The 20,269-nt window shown below is 40.4% G+C and overlaps 1 protein-coding gene across 3 annotated transcripts in view; it reads left to right on the forward strand.

Annotated features, from left to right (window-relative positions):
* Positions 1-20,269, forward strand: part of LOC148323149 (inactive dipeptidyl peptidase 10-like) — a 117,204-nt gene that overhangs the window by 62,516 nt on the left and 34,419 nt on the right. For all 3 annotated transcript variants that reach the window (XM_088315686.1, XM_088315683.1, XM_088315685.1), the window contains 7 exons: positions 1,522-1,617; positions 6,385-6,479; positions 6,596-6,670; positions 15,160-15,212; positions 15,331-15,412; positions 18,259-18,379; positions 18,759-18,913. In XM_088315686.1, coding sequence (XP_088171812.1) covers positions 1,522-1,617; positions 6,385-6,479; positions 6,596-6,670; positions 15,160-15,212; positions 15,331-15,412; positions 18,259-18,379; positions 18,759-18,913 — 677 coding nt within the window. The remainder of the gene's footprint in view (positions 1-1,521; positions 1,618-6,384; positions 6,480-6,595; positions 6,671-15,159; positions 15,213-15,330; positions 15,413-18,258; positions 18,380-18,758; positions 18,914-20,269) is intronic.

The following is a 20,269-nucleotide window of genomic DNA, read 5'->3' on the forward strand; positions in this document are numbered from 1 at the left end:
TGACTAACTGACATTAAAGAAAACATGGAATGGCTAAAAGCACCATTTTTGGCAAAAAAAATGCTCAAGCTATTTTTACAAGAACTTTTGAGGTAATTTTGGTTAGAATCAACAAACCCTCTGGAAAATCTCCAAATTAGCTCTTAAATTCATCTCTTGTGAGCTGCTTTTGTTTTCATTCATATATGGTCTCCAAAAATTACTGAATTATCCTCAGTTTTTAAAACCGAAGAAACAAGGGTGATTTCATAATTTTTTTTTCCATGGATGGATCTAATAGGGTGACACGGTGGGTGACTGGTTTAGCACATCTAACTCACAGTGCAGAGGTCCAGGGTATGATTACGGGCTCTGGCCTTTCTATGTGGAGTTTGCATGTTTTCCCTGTGCCTGCGTGGGTTTTCTCCGGGTACTCCGGCTTCTTGTTGTGTGACTTTTATGAGCGCTCCGTTGTTCAGACTGGGAGCTTTACACAGTGTGTTAGCACCCTCTGTTGGGGACGGTTTGAGACCACAGTGAGTTGACAACAGACCAGTATGTACGTTCGGGAGAAAGCTGGATAAAAGGGTCACTGGCCACAATGCCGTTGTCTATCTTATCATTGTTGTTATTGCAACCAAGAAACATCACAGGTTAGGTTAACCTTTACAAAGCAGATGCTGCCCAAAACACATCACTCATGACATCTCTTTAAAGGGGCTGTCACCACTTTGATAGCACTTTTCTACCTACGGTACTCAAAACCCTTCATTCACCAACTGATGACATACCATCAGGATCAAATGCGGGTTCAGTATCTTGCTCAAGGATACTTTGAAATGATGAGCGACAGTGAAGTTAATCTGTCTGCTTGGACTGCTGTTCGAGTTTCCTAAAAGCGGTATGATATCTGAGGGGACTGACTGACAGACAATAACGAGAGGGAACCTGCTGTGTTCGATGGAGAACTTACCCCGCTGTTCATTTTGGATACAGAAGATGAGGACTTTGACGGATTTGTGGATGCGGACGTAGCAGAAATTGACATGAGTACATCGTTAAATACTTCAATAAAGTACAACCGATCATTTTTGCTCCTGCTGCCTTCTTAAAAACAAGCATGCTACCATGCATGCTCGCTTATGTTTTAGCATGCATGCATGTTGCGCTTAGGTATGTTTAGACATGCTGAATACAGGAATAACATCCTCAACCGAGACCGCAACCTTTAATACGGTGCAACCTATGGTCGTGAAAATACGGGAAGTTAACTGAACTCTCTAACATGTCCCTCGGTGTGATTGTGAATGGTTGTTCGTCTTTTTGTGCCCTGCAATTTGCTGGCAACCAGTTCAGGCTGTTCTCCACCTACTGCCCGAAAAAGCTGGGAAATGCTTCAGCATTCCCCTGATCCTCATGAGGATAATGTATGTATGTAAGGTCTGCTATGGGCCTTCAGTCTGTTTGTACTTATGGCTGTTTTAAAATAAATTTATTCAGCATTTTGACCTATTGAAATTCTTATGTTGTTGTTTTGTGTAGACGACCGTGGAAACTCTTTGGGATCACAAATGACACTGGATGATATCTTCCAAAGGAACTTCCAAGTACATGTTCCAGATGCCAAGTGGATCAATGGTATGTATTTTGAAGAAGTAACTGCAATTTAAAACATAAAAAATACTACTACCCATGTTTGCTGAGTTAAAATAGTTTAGTCTGGACAGTTAATATTTGAATGGCTAATTCTGTGTGTTGGTGTGCAGCCGTTTTCTGTTTAAAAATTACTCAAAAGAGGTAAATGTGGAACATGGCCTATACTAATGAAAAGAAGGCTGATTGGAATAATAACATCATCCAGTAAAGCTTTGGGGGAAAATGGAATACATGCATGTTAAGTATTGAGCTCCTGCACCCATGGAGTCCGGATGGGCACCTCCTGAAAAAGCGACACGTGGGTCCCTCTTCCCATGGGCTAACCACCAGTAGGAGGGGCAAAAGGGGGCGGAAAAAGGTGGAAACCTTGGCAGTCTGATCCTTGGCTGCAGAAGCTATCTCAAGGGGCATGGAATGTCAACTCTCTGGCAGGGAAGGAGCCCGAGTGGGTGTGTGGGAGAGAGAGGACAGTCGGGCTTGCCTCCACACACAGTTTGAGATGGGTCTTACCCTCTCCTCTCTGGAGTTTCCCATGGTGAAGGGTGTCAAGCAGGTGTGGAGATACTTAGTGCCTCCCAGCTTGGCACCTCTCCATTGGGTTTCACTCCATTGGACAAGAGAGTTGCTTCCCTACGCCTTTGGGTGGAGGCCACTTCGAGACTGTTGTTTTTGCCTATACACCAAACAGCAGTGGAGAGTACACACCCTTTTTGGAGTCCTTGGAGGTTGTGCTGGATCGCGCTCCACTTTGGGACTCCCTCTTTTTGCTAGTGGAATTCAATGCTCACCTGGGCAATGTCAGTAAGACCTGGAAGGTTGTGACTGAACGGCACTGCCAATTAGAACCCGACCGTTACTGGACTTCTGTGCTCATTATTGATTGTTTATAATGAACACCATGTTCAGACGTAAGGGTGGCACCAGGACACCCTAGGCCACAGTTCAATGATAGACTTTGTGGTGGTGTCATCAAATTTGTGGCCACATGTTTTGGACACTTGGGTGAAGAGAGGGGTGGAAATGTCAAATGATTACCATCTGGCGGTATGTGAGCTCCAATACGGATGAAGATCTGGATCTGACATGGCAGACGCAAACCTATTTTGAGTGTTTGTTGGGAACGTCTAAAAGATTCCTGTCTAAGATTTTGGACACCAGTGGTATAGGTCACCGTCAAGTTGAAGGAGGAGTCCTGTTGGCCATTTAGACCTGTACCTCATCCTGTCATGAAGCAGCTGATAGGTACCGGCGAGCCAAGCAGAACACAGATTTGACGGTCACAGAGGTAAAAACTCTGACATAGGATGAATTTGGCGATGCAATGAAAATCAACTTCTGGATGGCTTCATAGTTCTTTATCGGTTGTCTTCAGTGGGGCAAGTAGTGTACCATAAACGCTGTGTATAGGGGTGACTAGGGGCTGCTCCCCTCGACGTGGTAAGTCTGTGGGTAGAATGTTTTGAAGACTTCATCAATTCGACTGATATGCCATCCTTTGAGGAAGCAGAGTCTGGAGTTTCTGATGTGGTTAAAAAGCTGCTCTGTGGCAAAGACCCGGGCTAGGATAGGGACAGTGCCTCAGGATTAGCAGACTACGGTGGTGGTCCGCCTTTTTAAGAAGGTGTACCGTAGTGTGTTCCGCCGAGGGATCACCGTCCTCAGCCTACATGGTAAGGTCTATTCAGGGGTGCTGGAGAGGAGACCACAGGGAAGTCGAATCTCAGATTCAAGAGGAGCAGTGTGTTTAGCATCCCGGCCATAGAACAGTCAACCTGCTCTATACCCTCAGCATGGTCCTCATGTGTACTGTTGGCTTCTGCAAGCCACGATCTCCAACTCTCACTGTTGTGTGTTCGCAGTTCGTGCGACACAGTTAGGATGAAAGTCAGCACCTTCCGATCTGAGATTATGGTCCAAAAATGATGGAGTGCCCTCTCTGGGTCAGAGATGAGATCCTACCCCAAGTGGAGGAGTTCAAGTATATTGAGAATTTGTTCATAAGTGAGGGCAGGACTGATCAGGAGATGGACAGGCAGATCGGGGCAGCATCTTCTGTGATGCGGACTGTATCTCGATTTACTGGTCAATCCAAGTTCTCACCAACACCAATGGTCACGAGTTGTGGGTCGGATACATGTGGCCAAAATGAATTTCCTCCGCAAGGTATTCGTGCTCTCCCTTAGAGATAGGGTGAGAAGCTCGGTCATCTGGGAGGGACTCAGAGTTGAGTCGCTGCTCCGCCATATTGAGAGGTGCCAGTTGAGGTGGCCCAGGCATCTCAGAATCTTTATTGTCATTATACTCAGTGTACAATGAGATTGGAGAGCTCACCTCTCCATTGCAAATATAAATGATAAAATAAAATGATAGATTTATTTTATATAGAAATATATATATATATATATATTCTATTTATTGCACAATAATGGGCATTCTGATTCTGAATAATGGGTGCCACACGTTGCAGTTCTACAAGGCAAGGGTAGTTGTTGGCAATAGTTAAGCATGGAGATGGCTCGCGGGAAGAAACTGTTTTTCAGTCCGTTTGTCTTTGTGTGGATGCACATGTAGCGCCTGTCTGAGGGTAACAGGTGGAAGATTTGTGAGCTTGGGTGAGTATTGTCCTTGATGATCTTCTGTGCTCTGCTGAGGCACCGGGTGGTGTCGATGTCCGACAGGAAGGGGAGAGGGCAGCCAATTATCCTCTGCGCTGTTTTGACTCTCCTCTTAAGCCTTACTCTGCCTCAGTACACCTCCAGAGACTCAGAAAGTTTGTTAGTTACGATCCCACTGTGACGCCTGCCTGTTGAAGTGTTTGTCTCACCGGCATGAGGTCCTGGCACAACCAAGGACACACTTGAGAGCCGATGGACTATTTCATTACTCATTAATTGTAAACAATCTTTAGGCATATTAATATTGTTTCCATGTGTTCACTGTCAATTGTCTGTTGTATTCCCGGGGACTGATTTATCAAACGATCATCCAAAGGATATTTACAAAAGAAAACACCTGCCGTGATTTAGATCTGTCAAATGCCTTAATTGGATTCTTGGCCTCAAAGGATTGTGGTTTTAGGATTACATTTGAGTTATTGCAGCAAACACGTCAACTCATTGGGCTCAATAATTTTTTATTATTGTTTTCTAATGTCCTGTTAATGAATTTCGGTCTCCTAGGGTACCACTGGGATTTTACCAATTATTCTTTTGCGCGTTTATTGTCAGAGTGTGAGTGATACAATGGCCATCAGGTTACCAATGGGATGATTGAAAATGACGATTTGCATGCAAATTGAAATGCTATTTTCGTGCAATGTTTCTTTGTATGGTAAACTAATTTAACCTAAGATTTAAAATAATTAATTTTCCATGTCACTTCTTCTTTATACATCATCCTGACTTGTCTCCTTTGATTTATGTAGAGATAGATGTTTGCAAGCAACTCAAAATTGGTTGAAATGCACTTTAAATTGTTTAATGGTGAGTAACACAGTGAGGAGGTGTTTTTTGAAAGGATTCCTTGTTTTCATGTTGTGTACAAATAGAGCCAAGTTATTTTTTAAGATTTAATATACACATTTAAGTTAGGATTCAGGCAGCATCAATAACCAAAAGCATTACTATTTTCTCAAATTTCATTTGTGAATTATGTACTCTGGAAGAATCAACTAATACATCCAGATAAGATGAGAGGATTGACTGTAGTTTAATATTTTCACACTCATTAACTGCAGAGGTGGGCGTTTATACCCGTCCGTCTGTACTGACAGAAGGCCCATCAATCCGTTACTGATTAACTCCCATTTTTGATACCTGACAACTGATGGTAACTTTGATAAGCTGATGGAATAAGTGTTGCTGGGGAAAAAGAAGAGAAGCAGGTGGAGCCGCAATAATAATCTTAGAATGTATATATGCATGTATATAAATTGTTTCTTACGTAACTTATTCACCATTCATTTTTAAGAGGTTATTGATCAAACATGGCTTGTCTCAAATTGAAGTCCTTGGGTGATGGTGTTGGTGGTGCCCAGGAAGCGGAAGAAATCCACATTCGAGGTGGAGGGTTGTGTCAGGGTGAGGGCCACCGTGGGACTGTGATCTTCCTGAAGTCCACAATCATATCTTTTGTTTTGTGGGTGTTAAGCTGCAGGTTGTTGCGGTTGCACCAGGCGAACAGTTCAGGACACCTCCCTCCTGTCGGCAGATTCATCACCGTCTGAGTTAATCCCGATGAGGGTCGTGTTGTCCGCAAATTTGATACATTTTACGGACTCATGGCTGAAAACGCTGATATCGGTGTATAGAGAGAAGAGTCAGGGACAGAGTTCACCGCCCCGAGGCACTCTGTGCTAACCACAGGCGAATATGCCGTGATGGGCTTCAGCAGGTCCTCAAAGGTTCACACCAAAAGATAGACACCTTGTTAGTCAGTCCTTCTGTCTTACTTGTTTTTCCTCAGGGCTGTGTTATTTAAAAATCAAATTAGAGGTATAAGATATAAGCGAGGGATTGTTTTCACAGATCATTTTCCCAATGTACTATAAACTATATATATATATATATATATAAAAAATTTTCCCCAACTCCTCCTTCAAATACGGAAATAAAGACTGGTGGTTATGATTTGAAGAAGTCATTTATGGCAAAGTGTGAATGTTTGTCTATATGAGCCCTTGATTGAATCACAACCACTTCAAATCATCTTGAGAACAAGCAGTACAGAAAATGATATTTTCTGTTTTAGAAAAAGAAATCATCTTTCTAAACTGGGATGGAGACTTATTGAAAATCAACACAGAGAGCAACAGGACAGAGCTCTTGCTGAAAAACACAACTTTTGTAAGTGTTTACTGCAGCATTTGAAAGAAAAAAAAAAGGTCAACTAGCTTTTGAAACATTTGTGAAAGTCCTTTGCATTCAAATGTTTTGTCTTTGATGTCGTGTCCTTCTCACAGTCCACCTTTAAAGCTTCAAAGTTTGCAGTTTCTCCTGATCTGAACTTTATTCTTCTGGGATATGATGTCAAGCAGGTAAGACATCAGTAATCATGCCGCATACAGATGCTTGCTGCGAGTGGTGTTTTACTTGCAGGGCTTTATAGTTCATGAGCATGAGGTGTGACTAACATTTTTATCCCAGTCTTCCCTAGGGAGCTTTCGCTTTCTACATACTGCACATCCTGTTGAAGCCTTGTTAACTATTGAAGTTATAATACTATTTATAATCAAAGAAGAAATCATTTATATTTATAAGTCTATGACCATAGCAGTAATATAGCTGATTCTGTTTCATTACATTGGTTTAGTATATCTCTCTGTGCAGTAGTGAAACCCAAGGAGCCCTAATTTTGTAGACAGGCACATGTGCGCGCCGCGTAAAAACTGGCAAATCTTGATTTTTGTGACAGGGCAAGGCAAGTTGACCATGTTCTAGCATTTGTCAGAATTTACTACGCCTCACGAGGTTTGCTGCCGGACCAATGGTGTCTATGAATAATGTGGTTGATTTCTTTCAATCCCTTGACATTCTTACCATGAGTTGACCAACCCACAGGCGCGATGGTAGTAAAGAAGTCCTGTCAGAAGTCGTATAGTTGAATATTTTCATATTATTGTGCCACTTGAAATTTCTGTCGTTCACTCGGCCCCATAGTACATCCGTTCTAGGGGGCCTATTGGAATGCATTTAATTCCACGTAATCATGTCATTAAGGCATCGATGGACCAATCACACACTCGTATGATAAACTATGATAATTTTCAGCCAATCCAGATGAAGAGGAATTTCCTTTTATAGAGCATACACGCAGTATCTGCCATGTTGGCTGCTACCGCTGCAGAGTGGAGGTGGCTGGGGCTGCCCGGCTTCTCTCAGAGGCTGTCAGGAATGTGGCGCTCGCCGGAATCCCCGTGGAAAAAGAGGGGATGCCGACGTAGGCATCTCGGCCTTCTGTAAAACAGATACCCTGGACCACGCACTCGATTGTGACGAGAGAAGAGAGCGACCTGCGGGCCATAAGAGCCGTCAGTCAGCCCAAACACCGGCGTTACGCCTGAATTGGTTCTTCTTTTGGTGTCCTGTACAATGCTCACCAGTTCTTTTGCTCCCTGTCTACCATTGTTGAAGTGTGGCATTTACTCAAATTATTACGTTTTTTTCCTTTGCCAAAATGGCCTTCTTTGTATTTGGTGCAGGGCATTGGGGGATGCGTGATGCCAACAACCGGATCTCTATCGTGTTTTGTACAATTTTGTACTTCATTACTTTTTACATACAATTGTGATTTGAGCAAGTATTGTAGTCACAAGAGTGCACTACTTGTGCTAATTTGGTTAATTTATTCTTATTGATTGAATGCGATATTATTATTATCATATTTACTGTATTTGATTTTTTGTATTGCATGTTTATGAAAATCACTCTACAAACAAAGTTTGAATTCCAAATAGATAAAATATACATAAAATACTGGATTCAAACAAAGATGTAGATTTGTGTTTTCATAGCAAAGTAAAATAACATAGTTTTTACGTTTTTAAATCACCACCAATGATAATATGTTAGTAATAATAATGCATCCAATGAATTGATTTAACATTATCACTTACAATATATAAAAGGTATGTACATGTGAAAATTACATCAGTACTAAAATCCGTCCCTCAAGAAAACTGCAGTGATTTGGGGATTTTTTGTGATGAGCTTTACGACATGCCCCCTTTTGGAGCTTGGCTTGTTATTCTTTCCCGTCTCAGCTGTCTACATCACAGCTTGGAGGCAAGTATTGTAATATTGCTTGCTTTGGCAGTCCTGTTGTCTAAAACGGCTAACGATCGCCACCAAAATGCAAATGCACATTACTATTCATGTCCACTTCAACTTGTGAAAGTATAAAAGCGTTCTGCACAATATTTTTGATTTATTGCCATCAAACGTGAACTCATATGATCACCTCCACAAAATCAAAACTACAGTGCCGACCTGTTGTCACTTACACAGGCTGAAGCGAACATGAGCAAGAATGGGCACACGAAACACGACTGGTTATATTTCGGACATTTAACTACGCTAACGTGTAGTGAAGTGTGATGAGGCAGCTGGTAGGCAGGCATGGATGTTGACTATTGTGATCAGTCCCTCCCGTGACTCCCACCAAAACATGGAGGGAGGGGGCGTGGCCATGATGCTCATTTCCAGGAGGTGTTTTTAAACTCCTTAGTTTTGTACTGATTTATCCAAAGTAAATTGATCAAATAGAAAATGCAAACTAATATAATTTGCCTGAGAACAGGATACTTAAATTGAATTGAGTTTGTTCGATGGACCATGCTGGCTGGATTATCCCTTAAAAAAAAACAAACTGCTAACATATACTGTAAAAACTGTAAAAAATGGGGAGTGATATTTACTTGGAAAAAAACTAGTTGTTTTTTCACTCAGACATTCTAAGTAAATTTTTCAAGAAGAGATTTTGAGTAAATTTTACCAGTTTATTGAAAGCCACTCAAATGAAGTTAGATTTTACTTTTTTACCCAGCCCATTCCATACACAAGGTTACTCAATATTATTGAGGATGGAACCCACAACCTCCAGATATAGAGACGGACACTTTACACCTGAGCTATACCTCTCTGCCTGTGGGTGAGAATATTGCTGATATCTTCAAAGCTTTGGTGGCAAGATTCCGAGGTTTTCACCTGACACCTATAATATATTAACGCACTGTATCCGTGGCATGGCTCCCAACATTGAGGGTATGGGTTTGGTCCTTCACCGCATTGAGTTCACCTGTGTATTAAATGTGCAGTGCATGAAAAAAGGCTTTTTACATTTAAATGTATTCAAAAACTCTTCTCGTAAAATTTACTTACAATTTCAAAGGGAAAAAAGTTCAAGATTTCTCAAGTAAATATCACTCCCCATTTTTACAGTGTGAAACCTGGAAACTATTGACACATTTCACATTTTCCAGTCATTGATAACGTATTTCCTTATTTTTCCATGTGTTAGGTAAAATGTCCTGGAAAAGGTTCAGTTGTCCTCGAAAATAATTTTCCCTCCCCCTGATTCTCTCTGCTTGTGGGTGAACTCAAAGGGGGTAAACAGACATTTATGTCTGCGTTCAGCTGCCTTCAATGACCAACATTAAGCTGTAACACTTTATTTCATCTCTGCTTTACACTCCTGGCCCATGTGACACTACAAACCAATCAAATTGAACAGTTCTACTGCCCAGTATTGCAATTTCTTTACAGACCCAGTAAGGTTGAACATTCTCGAAAGAAATGCCAAACGTGTCAACTTTTAGTTGAGGAGTGTTGCTGTAGGGCTGTGCTGAATATTGAGTGTGAGGTATTTCTCTCTCTCTCTCTCTCTGCCCCCTTTGTTGAGTGACAGAGAACTGAAGTGGGCGTCCTGTAGTATTGTGGTACCAAGGTAGTCTTACTGGGCCATGTTTCACTCGCTCCATTTCCAGAAACAATAAATATGTGTAAGATAATTTTATTAGGAATTCTGCTCCATTAAATGTGTATGTGGCCAAAGGGTGGCGCTCAAACTTATAATTTAGTTTTTAGCTTGAGTTATGTGCTTCGGTTCGTCATCCTGGCTGTGGCCGTGCTCTGGGTGCAAGCATGGCCTTTCTCCAACCCGTCAGTTCCTCATTAGACAATTAACTCTATTCCATTGATTTTACTTAGCATTGGAAGTAATTTAGATTTCAACATCCTTGTGAGCTCTTATATTAGTGTTGTGACTTTCGCAATGAGTCGTTGTTTTGAACAGCACTTTGCGGGTAACAATGAGAATCGATTCAAAGCTCTCAGAGCTGTTTATTTTTTTAGCCAATTCGGTATGGTATTTCGTAACAACGCAATCTGGTTAAATGTACAAAATATAAGGTACAAATGTAACACAAAATAACACTTCTCAAAAGGTTGGGGGTGGAATTTGTTAATGTATGTTGTCATAACTTGGACTCATACTGTAGCAGAGAAAAAAGTCCTGGAAAATAATTTCAAGAAAAGAGTGGGAACTTTGTGATTAGTGAGTATAAATTTAGTTAAATTTAATGAGTTGCATCATGAATCTAATTGAGGAAAAATGGAGAATGTAATTTTGTTTTGGTCCTCAAATGGTCACAATGCAAGCCTACTTCATGTATGCACTTTGTTTGGCATCTGAACCAGCATGGAACGATTATCAGTAATGTCCAAATCACAGTGCATAGCTGGTACATCCAAGACAAGATGACGCTAGCAGTGTGAGTGAACAGAGCATGCTTGGTAATGAGCTGTGTGTGGCTCATTATGATGGCAGTGAAGAGCAGTGTCTGGTATGAGGCGCCGTTCGGGACATAATTCAGGAATAGCTCTCACACTCACGAGTGAAATGCGCTCATACACATAGGTGAAATGTTTTCGCTCATACACACTAGTGAAATGCGCTCATACACATTACTGAAATGCGCTCATACACACTAGTGAAATGCGCTCATACACGTGGGTGAAAATGTTGTCGCTCATACACACTAGTGAAATGCACTCATACACATTACTGAAATGCGCTCATATACATGGGTGAAAATGTTGTCGCTCATACACACTAGTGAAATGCGCTCATACACATTACTGAAATGCGCTCATACACACGTGTGAAATCCACTCATACACATGGGTGAAAATGTCGCTCATACACACTAGTGAAATGCGCTCATACACATGACTGAAATGCGCTCATACACATTACTGAAATGCGCTCATACACATTACTGAAAAGTGCTCATACACACTAGTGAAATGCGCTCATACAAACAAACACTATGACAAGCTCGCTTAACAATCCAACATTTAAAAAAATAATAATTTATTTAACATTTAATGGATGGGCGCCACGGCGATCGAGTGGTTGGCACGTCTGCCTCGCAGTGCAGAGATCCAGGATTCCAATCGGGGATGCGGCCATCCTGTGTGGAGTTTGCATGTTCTCCCATGCCTGCATGGGTCCTCTGGTTTCCTCCTACAGTCCCAAAAAAAAGTCTCCTACCACACCGTCGAGTTTCCTCAATGACCATGGTGCTTGGTTCTTTACGCTGGGAGGCTCGCCATCAATGCACAGGAATCTTCAATGAAGTTTTAATGCTTCCATAAGACATGACCTGTTTATTATAATTATTTATTTATTTTTACCAAGACATTTGATTTTTGTCTCATTTCTTTAAGAAAAAGCTATATTTGTCTGCAAAAAAAAATCGACATAGAACCATTTTCGATAATAATACAATATTACACAATTTTAGGTTGCAATTTCATTTAATAAAACATTGACAATTATCTTTTGAAACACCATGTATGACTCACTTTTCATTTGTTATTCAACAAGCAAAACAGTGGCGATCAAAATCGTGCCAACAAAATGACATCTCATATGCATCTGACTGCAATAGTATCTCACATTCAAATTTACAATTACAGGTAATGGAAATGACTACTGGTGACCTTGATTCCACTGCATTTCAGTCAGAATACCTCAAACATCCTAAAAATCAAAACGTTGTGTATTATTTCTCATTCTAAACATCTAAAGAAATACTGTATAATGGCCTGGCGACGTTAGCATAGTTTATAGCATATAGCATAGCTTAGCTCGTCTGCATCAAGTGAGTTACGCGCTCTTTGACGCCGATACAGATCAAAATAAGGCTGTCTCCGTCTCACGGTCACTTCTGCTCACCCCAACAGCCTTCCCCGTTGCTACCACATGGAGATTCGATGGTTTTTTTTATTCGCCTCTTCAAAATCATGTCCGAATGTCTTCTCTGGCTCCCGTTTTAGGTGTCACCTAAAACGGGGACACCCTGAACTGGTTGCCAGGCAATTGCAGGGCACACAAAGATGAACAACCATCCGCACTCACACTCATACCTAGGGGCAATTTAGAGTGTTCAATCGGCCTGCCATGCATGTTTTTGGAATGTGGGAGGAAACCGGAGTACCCGGAGGAAACCCACGCAAGCACGGGGAGAACATGCAAACTCCACACAGGATGGCCGGAGCCGGGAGCGAACCCACGCCCGATGCTGTCTCTCACTGGCTAATCACAAATATTTATCTATATTCCATAGTTATCAGAGGGACAAAGCATTCTCTGAGATTGTTTTACAACTTTGACAACCTTTAAAAACTATTGCAAATGTCAATGAGCAATACTTAAGTCCTAGGTATGCATCAGCGTTGACATGTTTATCTGTTGTATTGTACAGTGCACTTTAAAGTTTGCATTTCCCATAAAATTCACTTGCGATATGAAATGTAGTTTGGCGATAAAGCCCTTGTAGCAAAGCGATGCTTCATAAAACTAGATGATTCTAATGAGGGCAACACCTCAACTGTAATGTCATGAATTTAAATGTTTAAAAATGTTTGGTCCTCGTGACACTTGTACATCTCCTCCTGCCTACTTGGGCCACCAAGTGATTTATCTAATCTCATTCTTAAACTAGACAGTACCATAATTAGAAATTGGACTGGCAAATTAGGGCTGTTGTTAAATCCAGATTTTTTTAATCATAGGCAGCTGTATAAGGCAAAGCCTCTCCTTTCTCAACTTCATTTCGAAACTGTAATCCATCCATTTATCACATCTCGGCTGGATTACTGTCATGCACTTTACTTTGGAGTCAGCCAGTCCTCCCTCAAGCGTCTCCAGTTGGTCCAAAATGCTGCTCCTTATCTCCGAGCTGGCGCTCAAAGGGGGGCACACATAACTCCAACTCTGATGTCCAATCACTGGCTCAGTGTACATTACAGAATTTGGTTTTGTTTTCAAATCTTGAAATGGTCTTACCATTAAAGGGGGTGACCCCTCTGAGCTCCTCTACCTCTATGCAGCTGCCCGGCAGGGATATAGTCAAGTCAACCTTTAACAAGTTCAGGTCAAGTCTGAGTCACAAGGTGCGAGTCCAAGTCCAGAGAATTTCAAGAGTAAAACTAATAAAATACAATTTTTATGACTACAAAATTACATTAATTTCATTATGCTCACCACTCTTCTTAGATGGCATGGAAGCCTTTGCCTTAGTCACCGTGCTGATGAACAACACAAAACAATTACCTCTTTTTGTGGTGCCTCTGCAAGTGCTGAACAAAGTTTGACGCAGTGCCGCAAGTGCCAGAAATTGTCACTGCAGGTTGCCTAATTTTTTTCTTTTTTTTTTAAAGATGTGGCTAATGCCAGTTCTTAATGCTTGTTAAAACTTAATTGTATAATCCCGCTGTTGGCTGACATGACTGAAAGAAAATAGTGTGCTCATGGTCATGTTAACCATTCAGATATTTTGATGATCTGAAGAACTTAATTTCAAGTTTGTTTTGAAGGAGGTAGTTGATTTTCAGGAATAAAAACATTGTTGGAGTCGGTCAAGCCGATAAAAATATTATGTGAGTCCAATGTCGGGTCAGATACAAGTCCGCTGCCTGGTGCTTCAGGTCAGCGGACCAGATGCTATCAGAGGTGCTGAGGACTAAGCAGAGGTTCAGAAGGGATCGAGCCTTTTTCATTGCCGGCCCTCTCTTTGTAATGACTAAATGACTAAACATTAGGCAACCTCTGTCCACCTTTAAAACTTGCCTTCAAATACGTTTTTGTTCTTTTGATTTTGACACAGCGTTATACTCTGTATTGTTTTGGAATTTTTTGTGTTTTATTGTTTTTAATCATTGATAACATAATTATGAATTGTCGGGGAAGTTTCTATTAAAACAAGCCTGAACAAAATGAATCAACCAGCCAAGATTGTCTTTGTGTCTCGCGCGGAGCAGCCCCGTGCAGTCAGGGGCGAAGCTCCTGTTTTTTGCTCCCGCATGGTTTTTATTGTATTGCAGCAAAGCATTTGAATATGCAACTCATACAGAATGGAAACACCCCTCGCATAACGGTCAGTGTGACTTCAGTTTGTGTCCTTGGATGTCAGACTCTTTTACTTCGTATCAGTCTGGAATGAACGCCTGGCTTGTCTCTTTCTATCAGTGCAGGCACTTCTGTTAACACTGGATAACAAGGGTACAATGTTCACTTGCAAATAAAATGACATGTAAGCATAGTTTGAAACTTGATAATATGACCTAATTTCTTTGACATGAATGTATTGTTTTAACTGTCTTTGTTGTCTTATGACTATTTTTTGCCCCATATACAGCACTTTGTATGCAGTGGTGGTTGTTTTAAAGCTCTCCATAAATAAAGTTGAGTTGAGTTAAATGCATTGTATTGCTGCGTGCAAACAATTCTATTGGTATTCCAAGACAAGCAGTGTACGTTTAGTCTGCTGGGAATGTCATCAAATAGGATAGCTCTCCTTTGCGTCCCCCGTAGGTGGAAGAGAGCACAAGTGTTACATAAGATGGGTTTTCCATTTTCAGAGCTATATTTACTTGAGTTTTTCTGATCTGCTCAGAAAGTTTTGTCTAAATGCAATACGGGAAAGTATTTTGAAAAAACTTTTTTTCCCCCATGCTTAAGGTATATCAACATTCTTTCATGGCATCATACCTAATCTACAACCTGTATACAAGGTCAGTGAGCGAAGAAATGTTTTTTTCTTATAATAGTGGCTTATGACTTATGATGATATACATTTGTGACTTGTGCCTAAGTGCCTTTTTGTCTCTTTTGTCAATATTCTTGTACCAGGGAAGTGATGGAGCTAAATCCTCCAGAAGTCTCCAATTCAGTCCTCCAGTTTGCTTCATGGGGTGTTGGTGGTCAGCAGCTGGTACGCCATCCATTCAGATCAACTCATGCCTCAGTCATTGAAGGGTCAAAATAAAAAGAGTTTTAATACATCATTGATATATCTAAATAATTTCATTCTGGGAATTGTACCCTTACAGGTACATCACTTTTTCTTAACAGACCTTGCTCATTCTGTTCCAATCTTACGGAAATATTGCATTAAAACAATTCACAATACCACATCTGATTCGTATTCCACAATATTTCCACTTGAAATATTCTATAAAACAAGTCTCCATATAAATGGCGAATGATCCCCACTGCAGGTTTTGTGAGGAGGAAGAGGAGGACCTGTTGCATTTGTTTTATTTCTGTCCATGTTACCATGTTCTGAAGGATTGCTAAACTTTGGTTGAAGATAACTGGGGTAATTTTTTAAAATTGCAGCAATGAATAGTATGTTGGGTATTTTTTAAAAGAACTGTGCACTAAACACTATCCAATTGCTGGGTAAAAAGTTTTTTTTTCCAAGTTAAAACAACATACAATTTATGTTTAAAATACTTTCAAAATAGGATTTATCATTATAGTTTTAGAAGCGATCTGAACACAACAGTAAGTGTCTTTACCGAGATTGACATAATTTGCTGTTTTCAAGATTAATGTGCCCCCTTTTGTATGTTACGTTATTTTATTTTTATTCCTTTTTTAGGGTGTTTATCATTTATGACTAATTATTGATTCTTTTGTCGTCGAAATTGCTCGGATGATGACCCTGAAAATTATGATTATGATGATGACGATGATAGTAATAATGTTGATGTGAATGAAAGGGTGATTGTTGCTCATGCGTTCGTTCGTGTGCGTGTGTGTTGTGGGTTGGGCTGGGTATAAAACCATGTTTTCTGTGAATATGTAAGTTTTCTCCTATGAATATGTAAAATTAAAATAAAATTAGTAAAATAAAAAAAATACAAGCAGTAAAACTGTTAGACAAACAGAGAATAATAATCTCAGTTTTAACAGAACAAATCAACAGGTCACATAATTAAGAATCACTGAAATACCAATGGGGTGGCACGGTGGCCCGACTGGGTAACACGATGGCCTCACAGTGAGAGACAGCATCAGGCGTGGGTTCAATCCCGGCTCCGGCCATCCTGTGTGGAGTTTGCATGTTCTCCCCCGTGCCTGCGTGGGTTTCCTCCGGGTACTCCGGTTTCCTCCCATATTCCAAAAACGTGCATGGCAGGTCGATTGGACACTCTACTGCCCGAAGATAGGCTCCGGCACCCCCCGTGACCCTAGTGAGGAGAAGCGGTACAGAATATGGATGGATGAAATGCCAATGTATTGAAGGAATACAATGCCCTCGTTCAAAGTGCTGCACAAATTCAGAAAAGAACTTCAAGCATTTTGAAAGCAGCAACAGCCATGCAACTCCAGTGCTTCATGTTCATATTTTGTTTAATGTAACATTCTGGAGAAAGTCACTGATAGTGTAGTGGTACATTCGCCTGACTTGTGTGCGGGCAGCATGGGTTCAGTTCCCACATAGTGACGGTGTCTAGGTGTGCCCTGTGACTGGCTGGCGACCAATTCATGGTATAATGCGCCTTTCACACGTATTCCGCTGGGATAGGCTCCAGCACAGGATAAGCGGTGTGGATAATGACATGACATTCTGGAGAGATTTGTAATATATAGCATTAGTTTAGTATATTTATTTAGATTTGTAATATACAGTAGTAGTGTAGGATATGTAGTATCAGTTTGAACAGCTCACGCTGATAGAAAAAAAAAACAGAGTTGATATCAGTTTTAGCATTTGACTGCACATGCATTATCTTGCTAATGTGGGGGAAATGGTTTGTCAGAACAAGGGCCTCTTGAAATACTCGTTTTTTGCCTAGAAAATTTCCTTTCCTCTCCTCTTTGAGCCAGATGACTTGGAAGTAGTTGGAAGAAGCGATCCTTTTAATTCATCAAATGTTTATGAAAGGTGTCTGGATGAGACCTTTAAGCATCCTTTAGTTTAATTACTCCTGACCGACCTTTACAAAAAAGATATTAGCCACAATTCTTTAAGGCAGCAACATTTATACCAACTGGATACTTTTGACAGCTTTGGTCGTATTATTAAAAAAAATACATGTTTTGTAAGAGATATCTGGCAAAAAAATATCTAAAACAGATATGAAAATTTGGCCCGGAATTGGCATCGTACTAGTTATAATTTGAATAGTACCTTACCCCTAGTAAGACCTTATGTAAGTCAATGACATGAGAAGGACAGAAATTAAATGCAATGAATGAAAATGCAAAAGTAACACTGCCATATTGTCAAAATTTCAATTGAATTATTTTGTCTGTACGAGGGTTAATGGGTTTTGGCGGGTTTTTTTCAACCTATTTTCTTAAACAAAAAAGTAAGACTACATTTGATCTATAGATCTATGAAAATTACAACCAACTCCACTTAAAAAATTACAACTATGCTTGAATTTGACTGAAACTAAATTAATTGTCCAAAGAATTGGAAAACTGTGAATCAAATAGTTAAGTTTATGTAGAAATAGAAGAGGTAAACATATTGTAGAGTGTACAAATTCCTGAGTTTACGCGACAAGATTTGTAAGTCCCACTTTCAACAGATACAAACTAAACTGTCTAGGCATGCTGTATTTTTGTCTTAGCCTTAGCAAAACGTGTTTTGAGCAATAAATCACAAAATACTCGGCGAGGAGACTTGGCGATGTATACAAAATTTTACTTGATAAATTATGCATATTTTGAAAATGAACCATGAGACTATTTCATAATGTTGGTTATCTAGATGCGACCAAGATGATTTTTTAAAATTATTTTTCCCTTTTCCTCCCACAGATCTACATCTTTGAAAATAACATTTACTACCAATCAGATGTTCATAGCAGCTCATGGAGACTCACCTCATCTGGACAGGAAGGAGTCATCTTCAATGGCATTGCAGACTGGCTATATGAAGGTAGAATATTATCAATACTACCAAAACAAGCGTGCTGGTTTTTCATGATTTAAAAAAAATATACTCTCAATAATTGCATCAATATTTCTGACACTTTTTCCATGTTGATTTTGATACCAAATTTGCTACAGCATCTCCAGTAAGAGATCAAAATGGAAAACTATCGGGTGCTATAAAATTTTATGCCGTGTTTGGCTGGCAACCAGTTCAGGGTGTGTACTGTCTACTGCCCGAAGACAGCTGGGATCGGCTCCAGCACCCACGCGACCCTCGTGAGGCTAAGCGGATTGGATAATGGATGGATAGATATTTGTATTTCAAGTATTAGTCACCGTTGACTGGTTTGCAGTTTTAATTTGAACACTCTTGTTTTTTCCAGAGGAGGTTTTGCATACTCAAACAGCTCACTGGTGGTCACCTGATGGCTCAAGACTTGCTTACCTGACTATTAATGACTCTCTGGTCCCAAACATGCTCCTTCCCTCTTACATGGGTTCGATTTACCCAAGGGGGACAGAGTACCCATATCCTAAGGTAAGACTTGGCTGTAAGGCTGGTTTTACCTAAAAGCTGAATAAAATGTCAGTAGTTGGTTGGCCATAACATTTGATGCATTTACGTCAGTGCTTTGTTAAATGCTTAGTACTATACACAAATGTTGATTATCAGTGAACCCCTTTTAAAGCCGAGAGAGCAAATCCAGGGTTGGATATGGGGATCTGTGCCACTGGTAGGGTTTTTTTCTTTTCTTTTGAACTATTGTAGCACAATTTAGTTAACACATTTTGTCAAATGTCTCAAAAACCTTTCTGATTTAAGATGAATTACAGATGGGTGCCAGAAAACTAGAAAATTGAGGGGAAAGTCCATTTATTTCAATAATTTGGATCAAAAAGTAAAACTTTTATGTTATGTTTATGTCATCAATTTATTTGCTTTAATGTTTATATGACTCAAAGACACAAAAATAAGAAGAATCCAGTGTTTTACAAAGTTAGAATATGATGACAAATTTCAACAGTATAGGCCCCCTGTGTAATCTTGTCAGTTAGTACATGCAAAACAACTACAGAAATTTTCCTCAACCTTTAAATGGTCTCAGTCTGGCTTAGTAGGCTTCAGAATCATGGGGAAGGACTGCTGATTTTATGGTTGTGCTGAAAAACACCATTGATACCCTCCATAAAGAGAAAAGGTCTTAAAAAGAAATTGCTCAAGAAGCTGGACGCTCACTGAGAGCTGGAACGGAGTGTTAAAGGGAAGGGGAAAACGTGACCGGAAAAAGTGCACAAGTAACAGGGACAGCCTTGAGCGGATTGTCAAGCAATGGCCATTCAGAAATGTGTGGGAGCTGCATAAAGAATGGACTGAAACTGGTATTGGTATATTAAGAACAACCGCAAACGGACTGCATGACGTGCTACATCTGGAGAATTCCATGACTCAAGCCACTCCTGAATCAAAAATATGTGTAGTCTGTGCCGGGCTAAGGAGGAAAATATACTGGCCCGTTGCCCAGTGGTCCCAAGTCCACTTTTCAGATGTAAGTCAATTCCGCATTCTATTTGGAAATCAAGGTCCCCGAGAGTCTGGAAAAGCACAAATGTCAAGCGGCTTAAAGTCCAGTGAAGTTTCCACAGTCTGTTGTGATTTGGAAAGTCATGTCATTTGCTGGTGTGGGTCCATTGTCTTTTCATCAAGTACACAACCAGTGCAGATGTCGACTAGTAAAATGTTTGAGCACTTGAAGCGTAACTTAAATGCCGACAAAGTACAACAAAAGGCACTGGCAACACCAAGCCAGGAAAAAACTAAATAACAAAACCAATGCAAACAGCAATTGTAACAACACAAAATCAGTTTTCAGAAAAGTGAGACGGAAATTCCAAT

The sequence above is a fragment of the Idiotropiscis lumnitzeri genome, chromosome 14 (assembly GCF_059441095.1).
Source record: "Idiotropiscis lumnitzeri isolate Australia: NSW breed Sydney's pygmy pipehorse chromosome 14, RoL_Ilum_1.0, whole genome shotgun sequence".
NCBI lineage: Eukaryota > Metazoa > Chordata > Actinopteri > Syngnathiformes > Syngnathidae > Idiotropiscis > Idiotropiscis lumnitzeri.